General features: G+C 47.3%; 1 protein-coding gene across 7 annotated transcripts in view; it reads left to right on the top strand.

The window, feature by feature from the left end:
• The window catches only part of LOC135552926 (synergin gamma-like), a 50825-nt gene that overhangs the window by 11108 nt on the left and 14158 nt on the right, over positions 1–25559 (top strand). For 4 of the 7 annotated variants that reach the window (XM_064984872.1, XM_064984871.1, XM_064984870.1 and 1 more), the window contains exons 6-17: positions 60–174; positions 810–1076; positions 2178–2456; positions 3725–3805; positions 3972–4168; positions 5297–5551; positions 5704–5840; positions 13008–13123; positions 13427–13492; positions 14547–15545; positions 23580–24152; positions 25253–25419. In XM_064984872.1, the coding sequence (XP_064840944.1) occupies positions 60–174; positions 810–1076; positions 2178–2456; positions 3725–3805; positions 3972–4168; positions 5297–5551; positions 5704–5840; positions 13008–13123; positions 13427–13492; positions 14547–15545; positions 23580–24152; positions 25253–25419 (3252 nt within the window). The remainder of the gene's footprint in view (positions 1–59; positions 175–809; positions 1077–2177; positions 2457–3724; positions 3806–3971; positions 4169–5296; positions 5552–5703; positions 5841–13007; positions 13124–13426; positions 13493–14546; positions 15546–23579; positions 24153–25252; positions 25420–25559) is intronic. The other 3 variants (XM_064984874.1, XM_064984873.1, XM_064984869.1) reach the window with 2 other exon arrangements.

Here is a 25559-nt window from a genome sequence, read left to right as displayed (position 1 = left end):
ATCCATGCTGTCAGTTTAGACACATTCCCCTCCTGAGCCCTGCTTTGTCCCATCCACAGGGACAGATGGGGGCGAGTCGGGACGACGCACTGGAGGCCATCAAAGGCAACCTGGACGGGTTCAGCAGAGACGCCAAGATGCACCCCACGCCATCCGCACACCCCAAGAAGCCAGGTACACACATCAGTACAGTCATTGTCCTTCACTCTGTGTTTCCTCCTTATCTGTCTTCCAGAAGTCAGGACACAGCTCCACTCCCCTGTTGCCTGACTGAACAGCCTCCCCTGAGAATGATAAGGCTGCCTCTGGGGTGTAGGCACACACCCAGACGAGACAGACAGGCTGGCAGCCACCAGCCTATGTGACAGCAGCTGTTGCAATGGACAGAGCAGTTTGTATCTGCCTCTGTCTCTCACAAAGATAATATCATACTTAGTAGGAGACCAACATAATCTTCTGTTTTTCTGTCACGTTTCACTTTAAAAAAAAAAAATCTTTAACTTGACCTACTGTGTCTCTCACTGTCATTACCTTGTGCGTTACAGAATGTTGTCTATTAGCAAACATCAAACTAACCACCGTATTTATTTAGTATTAACTGATCTGACATCCTTAGTTGGACATTATCATATTTATTATTCCATATGATAAACATATAAAATAAAATCTTAAATGTGTGATACATTTTCTGATCCTGCACAAACTAGCCTTTGTTTCATTACTATAGCACTGTGCACCGTGTCCACCTCCCGTCATCGTAGCCTGTGTTGTCTTGTTCTGCCATTATCATTATTTCTCAATTTTTACAGACTCATCGCCATCCCACTCTTCTGTCACCTCTCACTCCCTCCCCCCTGCTTTCCCCGATGACGAGTTTAGTGACTTTATGCAGGGTCCCTTAGATGCTTCTTCCTCCTTCCCCCCCTCCTCCCAGGCCCATCCCCATTCTTTAAACCCAGGTCCTGGTCAGAGACCCTCCTCTGCCCCCTTCCCCCAGTCCCTCCCTGCCTCTATGTCCATTCTTACTGCCACCCAACACTCTACTGTCAACTCCAGCTCCCCATCTGCATTTCAAGGTAACTGTTTTTTGTTCACATCAACCTATTAAGTCAGTGTTTAGTGTTCATAATCAACCAATAACACAGTGTGGAAATTGTGACCAGTGCTGCTGATGCGACAATAAGCCGTACCACATCGTGGTGTTGAAGACACTCTAGCGTCAGACTCGGTTTGTAGTCAGTTTACTGTGTGTAAGCATACAGACGGCACGACAGATGGTCAGATCACTTCAGCCTTTAAGTTAAAGCACACTACAAAGTAAACCGTGTGAATGCTGTATCCAACAACCAGTTCTGCCTCCATTAAAATCAGTACTGACATTTAGTAGAATACTCCCAGTAACACGTGACTGCCCTGATAAGCCAGTTCTATTGAGGAAGAGATGGAAGACTCTGACAGACAGTAAACACATCAGGAGGACAGGAGACAGAGCTGGTACTTGTCTCCCATCTGTCATGAGCCAATTAGATGGCGCAAACCTGCTCTAGCACAGGGGTGTCAAACATACGGCCAGATCCGGCCTGCGAGGGTGTCCAATCCTGTCCGCGGGTGGTCATTTTTAAATGACTAAAACCAGGTAGAAACTGTAGAAATTATAATGGACCTATATTCCTACAGTTTCTTGACTGTTTCCAGCTCGCTTATAATCACCGAAATGAAAGCTAAACAGACATGGACCATCGAAAATTCCAACCAATTTTTAGTGCGGCCCTCCGGACCTCGCTGAAGGCCTAATGCGGCCTCTGGGGCAAAATTAGTTTGACACCACTGCTTTAGCTCTTTGATATGCTGCCAGTGCCACCGATTTGGAAAGTGATAGCCTAGCCTATCAGTAGCATTCAATAAGTAGCCAGTGGCTCCATCTAGGTGCAGAAGTTGAACATATTTGTCATGTAATGTGTGAACATGCTGAAGCACTACATTTCTACACTCTTAAAGTGTCCCTGAGTTGAGATTTGCACACTGACTGACAGCTGTAAAGTAATGATGGTCAGTTTCTGTTGAATCCAAATTCGCTCTACCCTCATTACTGAGGAGGGGCCAATAGAACTAAGAAACAGGCATTATGAATGGTTGTGATATCAATCAGCTGTGTTCCTCCTCACCCACATCTCTAGGCCCGTCCCTGGAAGAGAAACTGTTCTCCTCGTGTGATTTAACGGCTGAAAAGAAGGCCCAGGTTAGCTTTAAGTCCCAGAGGACCCTGGCCCCTAACCGAGCTACAGTCTCGGCCCAGTTTCATTCCAGCACCAAGGCCCGGAACTGGGCTGAGGCTCCTGGGGACCTGAGTTCTGCTTTCACTATAGAAACACCACAACCAGAGGCACCAGCACTGGGGCCCACAGCCCCCTCACCAGCAGCCGACCCCCCTCCTCCCCAAACCAGTAGTGATGGTGGTGAGAAAATAAACCATTTATTAACAGTCTCTTTCTCTGCCTTCGATCACTGCAGAATTAACACACAATCAGCGCGGAGCATGGGGCCTGTTTTTTCAAGCAAATGGTTGAATGCCCCTGATTCCTCTCTTATTTTGCAGCAAACACTTCAACGTTGACTAATAAGACTTGAGACAATGTGATTTTACTGTCTTCTACCCCTGATGGTTCTCTTGATTGTCCTATCTGTAATGGAAATCATACTAACCAACCCTAAAAGCTCTTGATGTCATTCATCCTGTTTTGTTGGGTAAGTGCTGCGGGACTCTCCTATATAGCTGAGGAATCTTTCTGCTTGGCCCCTATTCCCTAAATAGAGCTCTGTAGGGAATCGGTGTCATTTGACGCCGTCAGAGAGAGACTGACGCGTGCTGCTGACTGCTTGGGATTAACATGGATGAGATGCTACGCTTGGATTGACCCGTACCTACTGGAGTCCCGTGGGTCTAGAGCTGGTGCCTCAGTCGGATTCTGCATGCCGCTCTGCCTTTCTGCTGCCCTGCCGCTCTGACACTGCTACTATCTATTTTCTCTCGTTTGTTTGTCTTTCTCCTCAGTCGCTCGCTGTCTGTCCCAGGGAAATGTGGAGGTTCCTCATCATAGAGGTCTGATGAGAGGATTTGCTGCTTGAGTCAACATTTGTCCTTTCGACGTACTAGTCTGAGACTTCCATTGAGGCATCTTCCTCTCCAAATGCACCTTGTTAAGTGTATTTTAGGAGCTGCTTTTACACCTGTTTTTACACTAACTCCACCCTAGTACACTAATGACAAAATGACCTCATGGTTGCACAGAAGATTTAGATCAATGTTAGTATGAATTGAAGAGACCGGCTCATTTATTTGTTTGACAACCCAAATCCAACCCTCTCTTCCCTCTCAGGAGCTGTTGGAGTAGTTGGTTCTGGTCCAAGGACAGATGAATAGTTGTATGAAGCACCAGGAAGCTTAGGATATGGCATCCCAAATGGCATCTGATTCCCGTTATAGTGCACTACTTTTGACCAGATCCATATGGGCCCTGGTCAAAGGTAATGCACTAGGGTGCCATTTGGGATGCATCCTTAGTGAATCAGTGCAGAGCAGCATTACACTTCTACTTAGATCTCCAGACATGTGGAGAATACTATACAGGCAGGCTCTGGTCTGGTGAGATGCAGAGCAGGTAGTACACCCAGCCCTAAGTCTCTGCTTCAGCTCCTAACCTAATTTTCCCTGTGTTGCTGACAGCAGGTGTTGGTGGTTACCCTCAACAAGAGCACATCCAGCCTATGGTACCAGGCTGGCTCTACAACGACAGCCTCATCCCAGGTAAACGCCTACGTTTTTGAACAGATTTCTACCAATTATGTATTATGGTCTATTGTGTCTACTCGAATCCTTTCCAACAAGTCGATTAGAGAAAACTTCCTAGTTCTACCCAGTCTTTCTGTAATATGTTTGACCTGTTGCTATGCCTTCTCTTTCTCCTTTCCAGAGATGTTCAAAAAGGTCCTGCAGTTCACCATGACTCCAGGGGGCATCGACACAGCCAAGCTCTACCCCATCCTGATGTCATCAGGCCTGCCCAGGGAAGCACTGGGCCAGATCTGGGCCTCAGCCAATCGCACCACGCCTGGCATGCTGACCAAGGAGGAGCTCTACACAGTCCTTGCTCTGATTGGTGTGGCACAGGTAGGCATTTGCATCACCTTATGTTTTTTAAAGGGTCGGAGTTATTAACAACAGAAAGATTTGGGTTTTTCTGTCAGTGGGGACATAAGACCATCCTTCACTGTGATCTTTTCTTCATGTGAAGTAAAGAACAATCCCTAATATTATGTTTCATTGCACCTTACTTTACTTCAGTAGTTAGGCCTACTGCATGCTATGACGTGTGCAGTTGAGACATGCTATGACGTGTGCAGTTGAGACATGCTATGACGTGTGCAGTTGAGACATGCTATGACGTGTGCAGTTGAGACATGCTATGACGTGTGCAGTTGAGACATGCGATGACGTGTGCAGTTGAGACATGCTATGACGTGTGTAGTTGAGACATGCTATGACGTGTGCAGTTGAGACATGCTATGACGTGTGCAGTTGAGACATGCTATGACGTGTGCAGTTGAGACTGATAGTGAGTGACTGCTGAATCTCTGCTCTGGGAGGGTGGTGGTGGTGGTGTGACTGAGCTCAGGCAGCCAGGTGAAGGTGACTGGATCTCCTCTCAGCCTAGTGTGACAGCAGACCTCTTATCTGCCCTGCCGCTCGCCAGCACCCCCAGGCACCTCACAACTCAATCTGCACTCCACCGCCACCTGCCACACCGAGAATAATAACACTTATTTAGTTATGTAAATGTAAGAGCCTTGAGGGAGTGCCGCCATGAGCTGCATCCTTTGTAGAGTGATGAAAAGGTTTGGGAAGCCGCACCAGTGGAGGCTGTTAAAATGGAACTTGACTTTAGTTATTTATTTATTTCAGCAAAACATCTGTCTGGCTCCTGCTGGGTGGAATAGAATGTTAAGATGATTGAGTTGGATGAAAGAAAAATCACAATTTTCCAGCATCACTGCTTTATAATAACGATGCACTCATACTGACAGTATTGTCTGTATAATATATGATCACGGTGACTTTGCGATGTTTAATGCCCCCGTTTTAAGTAACTTTGTAAATGTCTAACACATGAAAATCCACATTAACGCATTAAGCACATTAACTTGGACTTTCAGTAATGTCACACTAACAGTCCATCATTCTGGAGACGCAGCCTCATCTGAACCTGACCACTGATCCCTGTTCATCCCTCCCCTGCAGAGTGGTCTTCCAGCCATGAATGTGGAGATCCTGAGCCAGTTCCCCTCTCCCCCGGTGCCCAACCTGCCTGCCCTGGCCATGGCTATGGCCCCTGTCATCCAGCACCAACACCAGCAGCCCATGATGACTCAGCCCTCTGTCCCTGTGTCCATGGCCATGCCTGCACCAACAGTCATGGGCAGGGCTCCTCCTGCTGCTCCTTTACCCTCCGCCCAACCACCCACCAACTTCATCACCAACTTCCCACATGTACAGGTAACACATCCAGCCAATGGGCCAACCAAGCCTCTCCATAGTATACATGTGGTTTCATTTCACATTATGTATAATAGTATGTTTAATTTATGCCATTTAGTAGACACTTGTAGTAGCCACTCATGTGTCCATCGTCTTGGTGGTGTGTTTAGGGGAAAGCAGACGATGATGACTTCCAGGACTTCCAGGAGGCCCCCAGGGCAGGAGGAGGGGATCAGCCCTTCACTGAGTTCCAGGGGGAGTCAGGGGAAACCTTCCCCACCACCACATCCTCTCTGCACCAGAACAGGTACAGTGCTGACTGACTGACTGACTGGAGGGAGTGACTGACTGACTGAATGGAGGGAGTGACTGACTGACTGACTGGAGGGAGTGACTGACTGACTGACTGGAGGGAGTGACTGACTGACTGACTGGAGGGAGTGACTGACTGACTGACTGGAGGGAGTGACTGACTGACTGACTGGAGGGAGTGACTGACTGACTGACTGGAGGGAGTGACTGACTGACTGACTGGAGGGAGTGACTGACTGACTGACTGGAGGGGGTTACTGACTGACTGACTGGAGGGAGTGACTGACTGACTGACTGGAGGGAGTGACTGACTGACTGACTGGAGGGAGTGACTGACTGACTGACTGGAGGGAGTGACTGACTGACTGACTGGAGGGAGTGACTGACTGACTGACTGGAGGGAGTTACTGACTGACTGACTGGAGGGAGTGACTGACTGACTGACAGGAGGGAGTGACTGACTGACTGACTGACAGGAGGGAGTGACTGACTGACTGACTGACAGGAGGGAGTGACTGACTGACTGACTGACAGGAGGGAGTGACTGACTGACTGACTGACAGGAGGGAGTGACTGACTGACTGACAGGAGGGAGTGACTGACTGACTGACTGGAGGGAGTGACTGACTGACTGACTGGAGGGAGTGACTGACTGACTGACTGGAGGGAGTGACTGACTGACTGACTGGAGGGAGTGACTGACTGACTGACTGGAGGGAGTGACTGACTGACTGACTGGAGGGAGTGACTGACTGACTGACTGGAGGGAGTGACTGACTGACTGACTGACTGGAGGGAGTGACTGACTGACTGACTGGAGGGAGTGACTGACTGACTGACTGGAGGGAGTGACTGACTGACTGACTGACTGACTGGAGGGAGTGACTGACTGACTGACTGGAGGGAGTGACTGACTGACTGACTGGAGGGAGTGACTGACTGACTGACTGGAGGGAGTGACTGACTGACTGACTGGAGGGAGTGACTGACTGACTGACTGGAGGGAGTGACTGACTGACTGACTGGAGGGAGTTACTGACTGACTGACTGGAGGGAGTGACTGACTGACTGACAGGAGGGAGTGACTGACTGACTGACTGACAGGAGGGAGTGACTGACTGACTGACTGACAGGAGGGAGTGACTGACTGACTGACTGACAGGAGGGAGTGACTGACTGACTGACTGACAGGAGGGAGTGACTGACTGACTGACAGGAGGGAGTGACTGACTGACTGACTGGAGGGAGTGACTGACTGACTGACTGGAGGGAGTGACTGACTGACTGACTGGAGGGAGTGACTGACTGACTGACTGGAGGGAGTGACTGACTGACTGACTGACTGACTGACTGGAGGGAGTGACTGACTGACTGACTGGAGGGAGTGACTGACTGACTGACTGGAGGGAGTGACTGACTGACTGACTGGAGGGAGTGACTGACTGACTGACTGACTGGAGGGAGTGACTGACTGACTGACTGGAGGGAGTGACTGACTGACTGACTGGAGGGAGTGACTGACTGACTGACTGACTGACTGGAGGGAGTGACTGACTGACTGACTGGAGGGAGTGACTGACTGACTGACTGACTGGAGGGAGTGACTGACTGACTGACTGGAGGGAGTGACTGACTGACTGACTGGAGGGAGTGACTGACTGACTGACTGGAGGGAGTTACTGACTGACTGACTGGAGGGAGTGACTGACTGACTGACAGGAGGGAGTGACTGACTGACTGACAGGAGGGAGTGACTGTCTGGCTGACTGACAGGAGGGAGTGACTGACTGACTGACTGACTGACAGGAGGGAGTGACTGACTGACTGACTGATAGGAGGGAGTGACTGACTGACTGACTGACTGACAGGAGGGAGTGACTGACTGACTGACTGACAGGAGGGAGTGACTGACTGACTGACTGACTGGCAGGAGGGAGTGACTGACTGACTGGAGGGAGTGACTGACTGACTGACTGACTGGAGGGAGTGACTGACTGACTGACTGACTGGCTGACTGGAGGGAGTGACTGACTGACTGACTGACTGGAGGGACTGACTGACTGACTGACTGACTGGAGGGAGTGACTGACTGACTGACTGACTGACTGACTGGAGGGAGTGACTGACTGACTGACTGACAGGAGGGAGTGACTGACTGACTGACTGACAGGAGGGAGTGACTGACTGACTGACAGGAGGGAGTGACTGACTGACTGACAGGAGGAAGTGACTGACTGACTGACTGGAGGGACTAACTGACTGACTGACTGGAGGGAGTGACTGACTGGAGGGAGTGACTGGCTGACTGGACTGGCTGACTGGACTGACTGGAGTGAATGACTGGAGTGAGTGACTGACTGACTGGAGTGAGTGACTGACTGGAGTGAGTGACTGACTGGAGTGAGTGACTGACTGACTGGAGTGACTGACTGACTGACTGGAGTGACGGACTGACTGACTGGAGTGACGGACTGACTGACTGACTGACTGGAGTGTCTGACTGACTGACTGACTGGAGTGTCTGACTGACTGACTGGAGTGTCTGACTGACTGACTGACTGGAGTGTCTGACTGACTGACTGACTGGAGTGTCTGACTGACTGACTGACTGACTGACTGGAGTGTCTGACTGACTGACTGGAGTATCTGACTGACTGACTGACTGGAGTGTCTGACTGACTGACTGACTGGAGTGTCGGACTGACTGACTGACTGGAGTGACGGACTGACTGACTGGAGTGACGGACTGACTGACTGACTGACTGGAGTGACGGACTGGAGTGACTGGACTGACTGACGTGACTGGAGTAACGGACTGGAGTGACGAACTGGAGTGACTGACTGACGTGACTGGAGTGACTGACTGATTGACGTGACTGGAGTGACGGACTGACTGACGTGACTGGAGTGACGGACTGACTGACTGGAGTGACGGACTGACTGACTGGAGTGACGGACTGACTGACTGGAGTGACGGACTGACTGACTGGAGTGACGGACTGACTGACTGGAGTGACGGACTGACTGACTTGAGTGACGTGACTGACTGGAGTGACGGACTGACTGACTGACGTGACTGACTGGAGTGACGGACTGACTGACGTGACTGGAGTGACTGACTGACGTGACTGGAGTGACGGACTGACGTGACTGGAGTGACGGACTGACGTGACTGGAGTGACTGACTGCAGTGACGGACTGACTGACTGCAGTGACGGACTGACTGACTGCAGTGACGGACTGACTGGAGTGACGGACGGACTGACTGGAGGGAGTGACTGACTGACTGACAGGAGGGAGTGACTGACTGACTGACAGGAGGGAGTGACTGACTGACTGACTGACAGGAGGGAGTGACTGACTGACTGACTGCCAGGAGGGAGTGACTGACTGACTGGCAGGAGGGAGTGACTGACTGGCTGACTGACTGACTGACTGGAGGGAGTGACTGACTGACTGGAGGGAGTGACTGACTGACTGACTGACTGGAGGGAGTGACTGACTGACTGACTGGAGGGAGTGACTGACTGACTGACTGACAGGAGGGAGTGACTGACTGACTGACAGGAGGGAGTGACTGACTGACTGACAGGAGGGAGTGACTGACTGACTGACTGACAGGAGGGAGTGACTGACTGACTGACTGACAGGAGGGAGTGACTGACTGACTGACTGCCAGGAGGGAGTGACTGACTGACTGACTGCCAGGAGGGAGTGACTGGAGGGAGTGGCTGACTGACTGACTGACTGGAGGGAGTGACTGACTGACTGACTGACTGGAGGGAGTGACTGACTGACTGACTGACTGACTGACTGGAGGGAGTGACTGACTGACTGACTGGAGGGAGTGACTGACTGACTGACTGACAGGAGGGAGTGACTGACTGACTGACAGGAGGGAGTGACTGACTGACTGACAGGAGGGAGTGACTGACTGACTGACTGACAGGAGGGAGTGACTGACTGACTGGAGGGACTAACTAACTGACTGACTGACTGGAGGGAGTGACTGGCTGACTGGACTGGCTGACTGGACTGACTGGAGTGAGTGACTGACTGACTGGAGTGAGTGACTGACTGACTCGAGTGAGTGACTGACTGACTCGAGTGAGTGACTGACTGACTGGAGTGAGTGACTGACTGGAGTGAGTGACTGATTGACTGGAGTGACGGACTGACTGACTGGAGTGACGGACTAACTGACTGGAGTGACGGACTGACTGACTGGAGTGTCTGACTGACTGACTGACTGACTGGAGTGTCTGACTGACTGACTGACTGGAGTGTCTGACTGACTGGAGTGTCTGACTGACTGACTGACTGGAATGTCTGACTGACTGACTGACTGGAGTGTCTGACTGACTGACTGGAGTGTCGGACTGACTGACTGACTGGAGTGACGGACTGAGTGACGGACTGACTGGAGTGACTGGACTGACTGACGTGACTGGAGTGACTGACGTGACTGGAGTGATGGACTGGAGTAACGGACTGGAGTGACGGACTGGAGTGACGGACTGGAGTGAAGGACTGACGTGACTGGAGTGACTGACTGACGTGACTGGAGTGACTGACTGATTGACGTGACTGGAGTGACGGACTGACTGACGTGACTGGAGTGACGGACTGACTGACTGGAGTGACGGACTGACTGACTGGAGTGACGGACTGACTGACTTGAGTGGCGGACTGACGTGACTGACTGGAGTGACTGACGTGACTGACTGGAGTGACTGACGTGACTGACTGGAGTGACGGACTGACTGACTGACTGGAGTGACTGACTGACGTGACTGACTGGAGTGACGGACTGACTGACTGGAGTGACGGACTGACTGGAGTGACTGACTGACGTGACTGACTGACTGGAGTGACGGACTGACTGACTGGAGTGACGGACTGACTGACTGGAGTGACGGACTGACTGACTGGAGTGACGGACTGACTGACTGGAGTGACAGACTGACTGACTGACTGGAGTGACTGACTGGAGTGATGGACTGGAGTGGCTGACTGGAGTGACGGACTGGAGTGACTGGAGTGACTGACTGACGTGACTGGAGTGACGGACTGACGTGACTGGAGTGACTGACTGACTGACTGCAGTGACGGACTGACTGACTGCAGTGACGGACTGACTGACTGGAGTGACGGACGGACTGACTGGAGTGACGGACTGACTGACTGGAGTGACGGACTGACTGACTGGAGTGACTGACTGACTGACTGGAGTGACTGACTGGAGTGACTGACTGACTGGAGTGACGGACTGACTGACTAGAGTGAGTGACTGACTGACTTGACTGACTGGAGTGACTGACTGACTGATTGACTGGAGTGAGTGACTGACTGGAGTGACTGACTGGAGTTACGGACTGACTGGAGTGACTGACTGACGTGACTGGAGTGAGTGACTGATGTGACGGACTGACTGTAGTGACGGACTGACTGTAGTGACTGACTGACTGGAGTGACTGACTGTAGTGACTGACTGACTGACTGTAGTGACTGACTGACTGTAGTGACTGACTGACTGTAGTGACTGACTGACTGACGTGACTGGAGTGACGGACTGACTGACGTGACTGGAGTGACGGACTGACTGACTGGAGTGACTGACTGATGTGACGGACTGACTGGAGTGACTGACTGACTGACTGACTGGAGTGACTGACTGTAGTGACTGACTGACTGGAGTGACGGACTGACTGACTAGAGTGAGTGACTGACTGACTTGACTGACTGGAGTGACTGACTGACTGATTGACTGGAGTGAGTGACTGACTGGAGTGACTGACTGGAGTTACGGACTGACTGGAGTGACTGACTGACGTGACTGGAGTGAGTGACTGATGTGACGGACTGACTGTAGTGACGGACTGACTGTAGTGACTGACTGACTGGAGTGACTGACTGTAGTGACTGACTGACTGACTGTAGTGACTGACTGACTGTAGTGACTGACTGACTGTAGTGACTGACTGACTGACGTGACTGGAGTGACGGACTGACTGACGTGACTGGAGTGACGGACTGACTGACTGGAGTGACTGACTGATGTGACGGACTGACTGGAGTGACTGACTGACTGACTGGAGTGACTGACTGTAGTGACTGACTGACTGGAGTTACGGACTGACTGACTGACTAGAGTGACGGACTGACTGACTGACTAGAGTGACGGACTGACTGACTGGAGTGACTGACTGACTGACTGACTGACTGACTGACTGACTGACTGAGTGACTGACTGACTGATTGACTGGAGTGAGTGACTGACTGGAGTGACTGACTGACTGACTGACTGGAGTGACTGACTTCAGTGGCTGGATCAGTGTTTGGTATTACTTTAAATCAGATTACACATTCTGTATGGAAGTAAAGCTGAATTCTACATCTTATACAGGTATTGTGGGTAACAAGTACATGGTCATTTAGTTGCTTGTAGTAGTTTCTCCAGCATAACAATTGCACCTCGCCATCTCTTAATGAATCCATTTCAATGGACAGTAGAGTTGCTTTATATAACTTTTCAATCCCTGCGTGGGGAGTCTGTCTCTCAGGGAGAGGCAGCCCAAAGCCCGTTATCTTATAAGACAAAAAGAATGTGGACATAAAGGATCTAACGTCTGAGTGGCATAGTCACTTACAATCCCCATCCACTTCCTCAAAAACAAAAGCTTAATTGTTTCCTCCTGCGTATCTCCAATCCCCCCGGTTTCAGATCCCTTTATAATTTAAAGGAAGCCCTATGCTGAATCTTGAGCCAGTCAGGATAGAAAGGTGTACTCTGACAGCAGCAGTACAATGGCTCTTAACGAGATGATGTTCAGTGGAATGCTTCAGGAGAGATCCCTCATTCCCTCCAGGCTTTTGATTCCTGGGTCTTATCTGCGGTCCAGTATGGTGTACAACTGCAGTGGAATTTCACCATTGTATGTGTCCAATCAGCTCAGGCAGCTTAAGGGGATTAAGGTAGAGGAGATGGGCGCAGCATTGACCCCAGGGTGTGTCCCCAATGGCACGTCCCCAATGGCTCCCTATTCCCTACATACATAGTGCAGTACTTTTGACCAGGACCCTATGTAGGGAATGGGGTGCCATTTGGGACGCAACCCCAGACTCCCCTGTGGACTGAGCATGGTGTGTTGTCTGTCTGCAGTGCTCCTGCCATTCTGACTCCGGTCTCTGGCTCCGCCTCGTCATCCTCTGATAAGTATGCTGTCTTCAAGCAGCTCTCTGTGGAGGAGCCTCCAGAGCCCACTCAGCCTGCCTCAGGTACACACTCACCTGGCCCTACAACACACACACACACACACACACACACACACACACACACACACACACACACACACACACACACACACACACCTCAACAACTAATCACTACTGATACACATCCTCCACCACAACTAACAGATGTGTAGAAAATAGAAGACATTTCTGATGTTTGTCGTAGAATACTTGCCTAATAGTATTTGAGTGGTATTGTAGTACAGTACATTTGCCTGCCTGCCAAATATGCTGTCATTTATCATTCAGTTGAAAGCATACTTGTTTTGTTTATCTCGTTTGACCCAGATTTTGACGGAGACAAATACAGTGTGTTCCGACAGCTAGAGCCACCAGGTGACAGGAAACCAGTAGGTAAGTAGAGCTCTCCCTCCTCCTTGACTTTTGGCTGGGTCACACACATGCAGTTCACAAGCCAAACCCCACAGCTTCCAAGCCTTTTGACAGAGAGTGTGTCGTGGGACTGGGCTCTGAGATGGTCCCTGTACTCAACAGATGGCTAGAGGAAGAAACTGACAGACCTTCAAACACAAAGTCACAGCAGCCTTGGAGGAAAAAATAATTTGGATGACTTGTTTTTGTAGGTAGACAGAAATAGGTTGGAGAGAGACTGTGTACCAAGAAGAATGCTGTTTGTGTAATATCTGAGTGGTCTGTGTGCTTTTATGTTGCACACATTTCCAGAGTACTCAGTACATTCAGCAGTATCCCTGATGTTGGTCTGTTTCCTGCTGTTCCCTGTTTCACTAGAACAGTTTCTGATGGGGACAGCAGCTCCCACGACTCCAGTAAGTCCTGCCTGAGTCTGATTGCAGTGACCTTTCCCGTGTGTTGCCTGCCAGGCTCACTCTCCATAGTGAGCCCATTAGTTCAATCTTTCCCACAAAACAGCAGTGGTATGAACAGCCCCTACAACCACAACTCTCTCTACCCACTTTTCCTCTGTGGGTTTTCTTATAGCTCTCCTGTCATGATTGTGTGGATCTAAAAATCTAAAAACATACTGAGGAAGTCTTTGTAGATTGTAGGAAGGGACTTCTTTCCTCTGAAGTCGCAGCTTAATCATGTGCTGTCCCAGTTAGGGACTGACAGATGGCAAATGCATGTGGTGGTGTTGTCTCTGTAGACAGCCCAGCCTGGTTTGTGCACTGCTGCTGCTGTTCTCTCATAGCAGTGTCTCGGACTACAGCCCAGCGCAGGTCTCTCCACAGCTTGAAATTCACCACGAGCCTCCGCTATGTGACAGACGCGTAACTAATCCCCTCTCTTTCTTGTAGGATTGTGAAATTAGAAAAAAACTGGAAGTGCGGCGACTGATGTTACTTTGTGTTATGCCAATGTCCTCCCTGTCTGGCTGCTGTGTTAAATGCTTTTGCAATGCCTTTCAATTGTTCTGTTTGTTTCGCAGGGGAAGGATTTGCCGATTTCAAGTCTGTCAGTGTGGATGATGGCTTCACAGACTTTAAAACCGCCGACAGCATCTCTCCACTAGAACCTTCAGACCAGGCCAAAATGTTTCAGCCAGCATTCCCTCCTGCTTTCCCGAACTCTCAGTCTCTACCGCAACTACAACACCAGCTACATCAACAACAACAACCAGCAGTCTCTCTCTCTCAGCCTAAAAACCCTCTCAACATGGCTGACCTGGATCTCTTCTCCTCTATGGCTCCCACAGCCCACACCCCTGCTGAGATCAAGCCCAGCCCATTTCCCTCTGTGCCCCCCTCTCTAGTGCTCCCACCAGGCAGGGCCAAGCCCCCCGGGGGTGGGGCCGAGGACTTTGGTGACTTTTCCCTTTTTGGCCCCACCTCCTCTTCGGAGGCTGCTCCTATTGGCCCTGATGTGGGAGGGGGTGTGGCAGCGTCTCATGATGACTTTGCAGACTTCATGGCTTTCGGCAGCTCTGGGGGGGAGGCCAAGGGTGAGGGGTTGAGGTCTGGAGAGGGAAGGGCATGGGGGAGAGGAGAGACCACCACCACTCCACAGCGCCCCCAGCAGGGCTCTGACAAGTATGACGTGTTCAAGCAGCTGTCTCAGGAAGGAGGCCTGGCATATGACGACAACAAGCACAGCGCCGGCGGCTCGTTCTCTTCCCTCAGGAGCGAAGCAGATGACTTCACCGACTTCCAGTCGTCCAAGTTCTGCACAGCGCTGGGGGCCTCGGAGAAGAGCCTGGTGGATAAGGTGGCAGCCTTCAAACAAGGAGGCAAGGAGGACTCGGCTTCAGTCAAGTCCCTAGACCTCCCATCCATCGGGGGCAGCAGCGTGGGCAAGGAGGACTCTGAGGACGCTCTGTCAGTGCAGCTGGACATGAAGCTGTCAGACATGGGTGGAGACCTGAAGCACGTGATGTCAGACAGCTCTCTGGATCTGCCGGGCCTCTCGGCCCACCAACCCCCCGCCACAGGTGAGGAACTAGTGCGCCTCCTCTGGTGAGACCCCGCCCAGTCACACATAAAGAACCAATCGTAGGCCTGGCGGTGGCCCCTCTGTCTCCACCCCCCTCAGTGCCCCTTAGCTTGCACTAAACCAGGAGTTAGACTAGAAGGCAAAGCAGTGAGCTAGCTCATCCACATCACTGCTGAATCATGATGAGACAGTCAAACGCCACACACTATTATCATATCATCTCATCACACCCACCAGTCATTCATTCCCAAACCCATCATTACCTGGTATTCATTTCAGCGTATTTATTCACTTAATATTTATTTATTATTTATTAAACATATTAAGGTACTTTAGATTAATTAATTTATTGTTCATTTGTTTAGCGTTTGAAGCACAGACACAAACCACAGGCCTCTCTGCCTCCTCTTAGCTCCATTCATATAGAGTTGATGAGAGACAGTCAGGTTGATGTGATGTAGTCAGTCTGCTCTATGCTACCACTGGCCTTCATTCCCTGTCTGTGCTGTCATAGCCCACATTGCTCATCACATCAATGCACCTGTTGTCTCCCCAGTCGTGATTATGTGTGTGTTGAGGGATGAGACTAAAATAGCTGAATGCAGATGAACACAGGGCCATGTAATGGTGATGGGCCTTTGTACCAGGAGATGTTATATATTCTCATCACTTTCGGAATGGCCAGTTCCTGTATGCTGCAATAGGCTTTCATTTTAATCACAGCAAGCCAAATTCTTCCTCAGATTGATTATATTATGTTGACGCTTAATGCTCAGTTATTAATCAAGCATGATGATAATAAGAGGCGTCAAGAAAAATGTGTAAAGATGTTCCCTGATAGTGGACATACTTATTATGTGAAAAGAAAGTATTTAGGAAAAGGCCAAATGTATTTATGAATGGCAGAAATCACCTCAACCTCTACAGTTTAATATTGCATTGAGTAAATTGTTTTGATTGCTCATTGTGTGTTGGTATGTGTGAGTGTGATTTGGTTGATTGTGTTTTGTATGTGTACGAGTGATTTTTTTATTTTTTTTCCTACAGTGTGAGAGTACCCATATAGTATACCTTGGCACTCCCAGTGTTGGGTATCAATCTCCCTTAGTGCTTTTGTTCCAACTCCCTTAACCTAAGTGGTCTCACACAGCCCACATCACTACAAAGAGGTCAAAGATCGGTATAGCAGACAGAGGCACAAAGGCACTGCTCTCAGGGCCTGCCCTGAACCTCTAAATGGAAACACTCTCATGGAATCTAATTAGCCTTAATGTCCAGGCATTGTCCATATCAGCACCCTCTCCTCTCCCTTCCCATGATCATAATTATTTTACCAAGCATCTCATCTTCCATGTCATGTCTCATATATTCCTTCAAGTACAAGGTCTCTCCTTACAGCCTCTGTGTTTGAGCAGCACACTCCTTTTTGCACCCAGTTTGCAGTGAGATGTCCTTATTATATAAACTATAATATTTCAACACTAGCCAACATATCAGTTCATTTGTTTTAGCAGTTTGGGCAAGGGGCATCTCAATCAAATTCCATCTAGGAATTGACCATTTGAGTTATTCTAAATTGGAAATGATCGATGTAATGATGCCAATTTATTTGTTTAAGTTCTATTGCACATCAGAATAAATCAACTTTCAGTTTAACTGAAATTGTTAGGCTACTCTCGAAGGAGAGAGTAAGACAATAACCAATGGCAACTGATCCCAGAGCTGCAGCAAAATGGTTGCCATTAATATGGTGAAGATAGTGTAGTAGAGCATTGAAAACATTCCCCAGAACCTGTTAATTGCTTTTCCTTTTATTCTGACCCACGTTCATCCAATCAGTATTGTTGTTCTTGGACAGCACCAATCAAATCTCATCGCTGAGAAAGCGTACAGTAGCAGGCCTTGGAGTGTGAAAGCCTCACCATGCTTGCACTGTGTTCCATCCTGGAGAAAATGTAACCAACCTTAAAGAGACAGTATCTATTTTTCCCAACCGGTGTTCCTTTGGGTCAGAGCAGCTCAAAAGGAAGCCTTTTCATTTGTCTTTGATATTCAGGTATGTTTTGTTATGTGTGGATCCATGAACAGGCTCTCTGAGAACACACTGAAGTTAGTGATACCCTCCCTGCCTTGCTTTTTTTTGCCTGCCTGTTCAATTTGTGAAATTGACAAGAACATATTATAGGATAACATTTTTATGCATAACAGTATTACTAGTTGTTTTTATTAAGGAAAGAAAAAAAGACGATGTATACAGATTTAATAGTGTATTTTTATTACAGGAAAATTCATATTTATTTTCAAACTAGATAGACTTCCTGATATTATTTTAAACAATGTGTTGTGTAAACTATTTGAAGATTAAATGTATATATGAGGATAGGCAAGTTATGGAAAATATTTTAGGTTGGTTCAGATTGTTGTCTTGAGAAACCCCATCTTGTTGTTAGTTATTGAATGGCTACTATTAAGAGCTTGTACACAGGAGCCTAGAACTAACAGGTAGCGAGAGAAAAATGATACTGTCTCTTTAAATCTATTTTGTCACATTTGATTGGACAAGATGAATACCCTCTCTAAGGTCTTGTGGTAGGATAATCCACTTGTTTTATTTAACCCTTTGAGAGCTTGAGCAGAATGTTTTTATAAAGAATCATGCAAAAAAACACAAATGGAGAGAAATGTAGCTGGATCACTTGACAAGTTTAGATAAAGCTAAATAATGGATTTGGAGGTCCATACCTCTCCTCCAAATTATCAGCAATGGAATGTATTAGACCATTTGAATATATCCTATTTATATGATGTTGACGTTATGTAATTGTAGTAAGACACAAACAGTTGTGATTTAAAAATGACAAAACCCTTATTTATTGTATATCAAAAGTCTGCTGACATTTGAGTTACTATCATGGCGAGAACAGTAGAGAAGCATTCAGGTCCTCAAAGGGTTAATCACTCTCCTGCCTTGAACCTGTCCTTTTAAATCACCTTGGCTTTTCAAGTGTTCTGTATTCAATTATCTTTCTATCAATCAACCTGTTGCTTTCCACCCTGTTAGTACAACTACAGTGTGTCGTCTTCTACCGAGATTTACTCATTTTAGTCTGTGACTGTGCCTTCTCATTCTGCATCTATATTCTTCTGGGGCTTTTCTTTCTTTTACCGTTTGTTTTTCTTCTTTTCTGACTCTGCATGCCGTAGTATTCTAAATGATTCAAATATACTTTTACAAGTGTTAGTTTGACAAACCTCTTGTAACAATAGACCTCTCAGAGTATTTTGTGATCTTTCTCTCTTTACCCATGTTGTCGTAATAAATATTACTATTGGTATTGCTGAAATGCGTACCGTCTTATTTTCTCCCTTCCCTATCCTGAGGGCAGATTATGATCTAGCTACATTCGGCTTACTACTACACTAGTTCCTTGTCAATTTCACAAATTGCTTTTTTGTGTGCAAGGGTTGTATCACGCATTAGGCCACGCTGACGGGGGTCCACACGTGCCTGCAGGTTATACTGTATCTTAGGAGTGTGTATCTCTGAGTGTGTGACTGTGTGTGCTTGTTTGTGTTGCCAGTAATTATAGTGTCTTGTGAAAGTATTCGGCCCCCTTGAACTTTGCGACCTTTTGCCACATTTCAGGCTTCAAACATAAAGATATAAAACTGTATTTTCTTGTGAGGAATCAACAACAAGTGGGACACAATCATGAAGTGGAACGACATTTATTGGATATTTCAAACTTTTTTAACAAATAAAAAACTGAAAAATTGGGCGTGCAAAATTATTCAGCCCCCTTAAGTTAATACTTTGTAGCGCCACCTTTTGCTGCGATTACAGCTGTAAGTCGCTTGGGGTATGTCTCTATCAGTATTGCACATCGAGAGACTGACATTTTTTCCCATTCCTCCTTGCAAAACAGCTCGAGCTCAGTGAGGTTGGATGGAGAGCATTTGTGAACAGCAGTTTTCAGTTCTTTCCACAGATTCTCGATTGGATTCAGGTCTGGACTTTGACTTGGCCATTCTAACACCTGGATATGTTTATTTTTGAACCATTCCATTGTAGTTTTTGCTTTATGTTTTGGATCATTGTCTTGTTGGAAGACAAATCTCCGTCCCAGTCTCAGGTCTTTTGCAGACTCCATCAGGTTTTCTTCCAGAATGGTCCTGTATTTGGCTCCATCCATCTTCCCATCAATTTTAACCATCTTCCCTGTCCCTGCTGAAGAAAAGCAGGCCCAAACCATGATGCTGCCACCACCATGTTTGACAGTGGGTATGGTGTGTTCAGGGTGATGAGCTGTGTTGCTTTTACGCCAAACATACCGTTTTGCATTGTTGCCAAAAAGTTCAATTTTGGTTTCATCTGACCAGAGCACCTTCTTCCACATGTTTGGTGTGTCTCCCAGGTGGCTTGTGGCAAACTTTAAACGACACTTTTTATGGATATCTTTAAGAAATGGCTTTCTTCTTGCCACTCTTCCATAAAGGCCAGATTTGTGCAATATACGACTGATTGTTGTCCTATGGACAGAGTCTCCCACCTCAGCTGTAGATCTCTGCAGTTCATCCAGAGTGATCATGGGCCTCTTGGCTGCATCTCTGATCAGTCTTCTCCTTGTATGAGCTGAAAGTTTAGAGGGACGGCCAGGTCTTGGTAGATTTGCAGTGGTCTGATACTCCTTCCATTTCAATATTATCGCTTGCACAGTGCTCCTTGGGATGTTTAAAGCTTGGGAAATCTTTTTGTATACAAATCTGGCTTTAAACTTCTTCACAACAGTATCTCGGACCTGCCTGGTGTGTTCCTTGTTCTTCATGATGCTCTCTGTGCTTTTAACGGACCTCTGAGACTATCACAGTGCAGGTGCATTTATACGGAGACTTGATTACACACAGGTGGATTGTATTTATCATCATTAGTCATTTAGGTCAACATTGGATCATTCAGAGATCCTCACTGAACTTCTGGAGAGAGTTTGCTGCACTGAAAGTAAAGGGGCTGAATAATTTTGCACTCCCAATTTTTCAGTTTTTGATTTGTTAAAAAGGTTTGAAATATCCAATAAATGTTGTTCCACTTCATGATTGTGTCCCACTTGTTGTTGATTCTTCACAAAAAATACAGTTTTATATCTTTATGTTTGAAGCCTGAAATGTGGCAAAAGGTCGCAAAGTTCAAGGGGACCGAATACTTTAGCAAGGCACTGTATATGATTCCTGCCTGATATGTTCCGAATTGAACAGTGTTCTGCTTGTACAACACAGTTTGTGGGTTAGATAATCAATACAGACAGAACTGCTCCACTCCACGACTGACGTTGCCATGGCAATCTCATGAAATGGATGTAATTTTGTATCGTCATGTTAGCAGAACTGTCTGCTCCTAATAGTTTGTGCTACAGTATTGTCACACACCTAGAGAAAACCACAGAGAGGTTTTCTACAGCAGGGCCTCATGTCCTGTCTTATCTGCCTTAGAACTGTCTGATCTCCAATCTCCCTCAGCCCCAACAGCCAACCCTCTCAGGACATCTATTTCATTTGTATCAGAGGACAGCTAACTCAACCCTTGGTTAATTTACATGTGTCACATCAAATGAATAGAGGTCAATGCTATGTTCTCCTTTTCAGTAGCAATTAAAGGGATACTTTGGGAGTTTGGCAATGATGCCCTTTATCTACTTCCCCAGAGTCAGATGAACTTGTGGATACCATTTTTATGTCTCGGCATACTGTTTGAAGGAAGTTGCTAGCTAGTGCAATTGCTAACTAGCGTTACCCATAGACCTCCAGTCATTGTGCTATCTGCATGCTAGCAGATATCCATGGACTTCCAGTCATTGTGCTAACGCTAGTTAGCATTGGCTCACCATACTACCTCTAACATCCTTCATACTGGACACAGAAACATAAAAATGGTATCCACAAGTTCATCTGATTCTGGGGAAGTAGATAAAGGGCCTCGTTGCCAAAATACCGAAGTATCACTTTAGCCTAAACCCATTGGTATTATCAAAACAAATATTCCACTGTCACAATTACAGTCGTGGCCAAAAGTTTTGAGAATGACCAAATTTGTATATACTTCAGAATGTTTTGAAGAGTGATCAGATGAACGGCAATTAATTGCAAAGTCCCTCTTTGCCATGCAAATGAACTGAATCCCCCAAAAAAACATTTCCACTGTATTTCATCCCTGCCACAAAAGGACCAGCTGACATCATGTGAGCGATTCTCTTGTTAACACAGGTGTGAGTGTTGACGAGGACAAGGCTGGAGATCATTCTGTCATGCTGATTAAGTTTGAATAACAGACTGGAAGCTTCAAAAGGAGGGCGGTGCTTGGAATCATTGGTCTTCCTATGTCAACCATGGTTACCTGGAAGGAAAAACGTGCCTTCATCATTGCTTTGCACAAAAAGGGCTTCACAGGCAAGGATATTGCTGCCAGTAAGATTGCACCTTAATAAACCATTTATCGGTTCATCAAGAACTTCAAAGAGAGCGGTTCAATTGTTGTGAAGAAGGCTTCAGGGTGTCCAAGAAAGTCCAGCAAGCGCCAAGACCGTCTTCTAAAGTTGATTCAGCTGCAGGATCGGGGCACCACCAGTACAGAGCTTGCTCAGGAATGGCAGCAGGCAGGTGTGAGTGCATCTGCACGCACAGTGAGGCGAAGACTTTTGGAGGATGGCCTGGTGTCAAGAAGGGCAGCAAAGAAGCCACATCTCTCCAGGAAAAACATCAGGGACAGACTGATATTCTGCAAAAGGTACAGGGATTGGACTGCTGAGGACGGGGGTAAAGTCATTTTCTCCGATGAATCCCCTTTCCAATTGTTTGGGGCATCTGGAAAAAAGCTTGTACGGAGAAGACGAGATGAGCGCTAACATCAGTCCTGTGTCATGACAACAGTAAAACATCCTGAGACCATTCATGTGTGGAGTTGCTTCTCAGCCATGGGAGTGGGCTCACTCACAATTTTGCCTAAGAACACAGCCATGAATAAAGAATGGTACCAACACATCCTCCGAGAGCAACTTCTCCCAACCATCCAAGAACAGTTTGGTGATGAACAATGCCTTTTCCAGCATGATGGAGCACCTTGCCATAAGGCAAAAGTGATAACTAAGTGGCTCGGGGAACAAAACATTGATATTTTGGGTCCATGTCCAGGAAACTCCCCAGACCTTAATCCCATTGAGAATTTGTGGTCAATCCTCAAGAGTCGGGTGGTCAAACAAAACCCCACAAATTCTGACAAACTCCAAGCATTGATTATGCAAGAATGGGCTGCCATCAGTCAGGATGTGGCCCAGAAGTTAATTGACAGCATGCCAGGGCGGATTGCAGAGGTCTTGAAAAAGAAGGGTCAACACTGCAAATATTGACTCTTTGCATCAACTTAATGTAATTGTCAATAAAAGCCTTTGACACTTATGAAATGCTTGTAATTATACTTCAGTATTCCATAGTAACATCTGACAAAAAATATCTAAAGACACTGAAGCAGCAAACTTTGAAAATTAATATTTGTGCCATTCTCAACTTTTGCCCACGACTGTACAGATCAAGTGAGTCTGTATCTGTATGTGAGCGACGCATGTTGTACCCCTATATTTTCTGTCATCTATGTCACCAATTGGAAATATACATTTTTAGAACACAATCAATTTCAGCTTTTTATCCCTCCTTTAAGCTGGTGATCACATCCTATTAAGTGAACCCTTACACACACTATAGTGCAGCACTAGATTAAATTCAGTGCATATGATCTCACTGTCACAATGTAGGGGAGATGGGGTGTTACTCTGACCAAAGTAAAGCTGCTTGTTGTAAGTTAACACAAATTCAGCATCAGAAACAGAATATGGCTTCCACAGTAAGTATGTTTCGTATAACATATCAAAGCTTCGCCAGATGCCTTGTCACTCTATCATGGCTGACTGACTAGTTGCTATCATTTCAGCACACTATGCTTTTCCCACTTAGAGCCACCAGTGTGTATTTTGTGTTGTCATTACAGAAGGAGACGACATGAAGTTTGACCCCTTCGGAACGTCAGCAGTCAGCAGGCTGGCCAGCTATGATTGGTCAGAAAGAGAGGAATGCCTGTCTGCTCAGGGTCAGGCCAAGAAGCATCTGGTCCTGGACGGTGTTGGTGTTTCCTCCTCTTTCCCTTCCTCAGACGTAGTCCACAGGAAGGAGACGCCGTTCGGCAGCACAGAAAACATCCCCATCACACACACCTGCCAGACGAAGATCACCACCTTCTCAACAGACGATAGTGTGTCGACCGACAGCAAGTTTGAGGCCTTTGCTGACTTTGGATCTTGTGAGCCGGTAGGTTTGGGTGGGGATGAAGATGATGACTTTGGGGACTTTGCCAGCACTGTGTCGGAGAAGTCAGACTCCCCCGCGGCCGAGCCGGGCTCTGAGGTGAACCTGAACGAGGCCTCAGATGAGTTCGGGGCCTTTCATGGGGACAAGGCCAAGTTTGGGAAGTCAGACTTTCTGAAGGCCAGCTCTCAGACCAAGGTCAAGTCCAGTGAAGAGATGATCAAGAGCGAACTCGCCACCTTTGACCTCTCTGTACAAGGTGAGTCATCTGACCTGTACTCTCTCTCTCAATGATTTATTTTTGGAAGTCAACTGATAAGTAGATATACATTCATTTTCTGATCCTCAGTCAGTAAATGCTGGTTTCAAAATGTAAATTGCATCCAGTTAAAACATGCCTTCTAGTTCTGATGTAGTGGTGTGAATCAGATCAGCTGGCCCTGATGTCAGGACTTTCATCACCTCTTATTGGAGCATCTGTGGCCCCTCCAACAGCTCAGTGCAGTTCCACTGTCAGACAATAGATGGAAGTGTTGTGCACATCCTTGGTACACAGGCAGATGAGATGAATTAACAACACAGCCAAGAAATCCATGCCTATACGAAATTAACTGTATTCAGTCCTTGGGTGTTCATTTTTTACTGTCGTTTTCCAGTGTTATGTTTCATGCATAGTTCATTAGCTTTTTCTACCTCCAAAGTGATAAAAGCTAATTTGCCTCATTGATTTCTCTCCCAGTTAAATGTAATTAATTTTCAGTTGTTATTCCCCTGTCCTTATTGAATGGTTATCTGATCGGTGTGTGTGTGGTAGTGGGGGAATGTATTAGTGCTGTCATATTGTGGGGAAGATGATGCATGTCTCTGCAGGAGATGATTACCTGGTTCTCACACACACACACAGACTCAGACAGACAAAGCCCGTGTTGAATAGTTTGGGCTCAGCATGTGACTGTGTGTCTTTTTTTCGTGTGCCTGTCTATTTTCGTGTTTGTGTGTATGTATCTGTCCATTTTTTCTGTGTGTGTGAGCAAGTGAGCCCTCATTAATTATTCATACTTGCGTTGGGTGCCGTGGCGCTGTTTTGTACATAATTATCATTTGTTGTAAATGAAGTGTTTGTCGTCTGTGTCCTTGTCCGGAAGTAATTAGCTACAACAGAATATGAGCTCGGGTAAAAAGTCCCAATTATGCCATAGTAAACAAACAGGTGCATATCTGGAATTAGCCAACATCTCTGGTTTGGTATAAGTGACCATTTAAAAGGGCATTTGTATGTACTGTATGTATGCCAGACATTGCCTGTATATACTATATATGTACGTATCAAGACACTCGCTACTCTTGTCCTTGCCTCAGGCTCCCACAAGCGTAGCCACAGTTTGGGGGAGAAGGAGATTGGGCGCTCGCCCCCCTCCCCGGCCCCGGAGCAGCCCTTCAGAGACCGCTCCAGCACCCTGAGTGAGAAGAAGCCTGCCCTGCCCGTCATCAGAGACAAGTACAAGGACCTGACTGGGGAGGTGGAGGTGAGACCCACACACAGTCATACTATCCCAGACATGTTAACTACATTTGCCAATTATCCAGATGCTCTGTGGAGGGTTTACATATTCTGTAGACATTGATTTCAGTTGCAAACCACAGAGGCTTTGGCCTTAATAAGTTT

The sequence above is a fragment of the Oncorhynchus masou genome, chromosome 13 (assembly GCF_036934945.1).
Source record: "Oncorhynchus masou masou isolate Uvic2021 chromosome 13, UVic_Omas_1.1, whole genome shotgun sequence".
Taxonomy (NCBI): Eukaryota; Metazoa; Chordata; class Actinopteri; order Salmoniformes; family Salmonidae; genus Oncorhynchus; species Oncorhynchus masou.
Note: the sequence above shows the minus strand (reverse complement) of the source record. Positions and strands in the feature narration are given on the sequence as shown.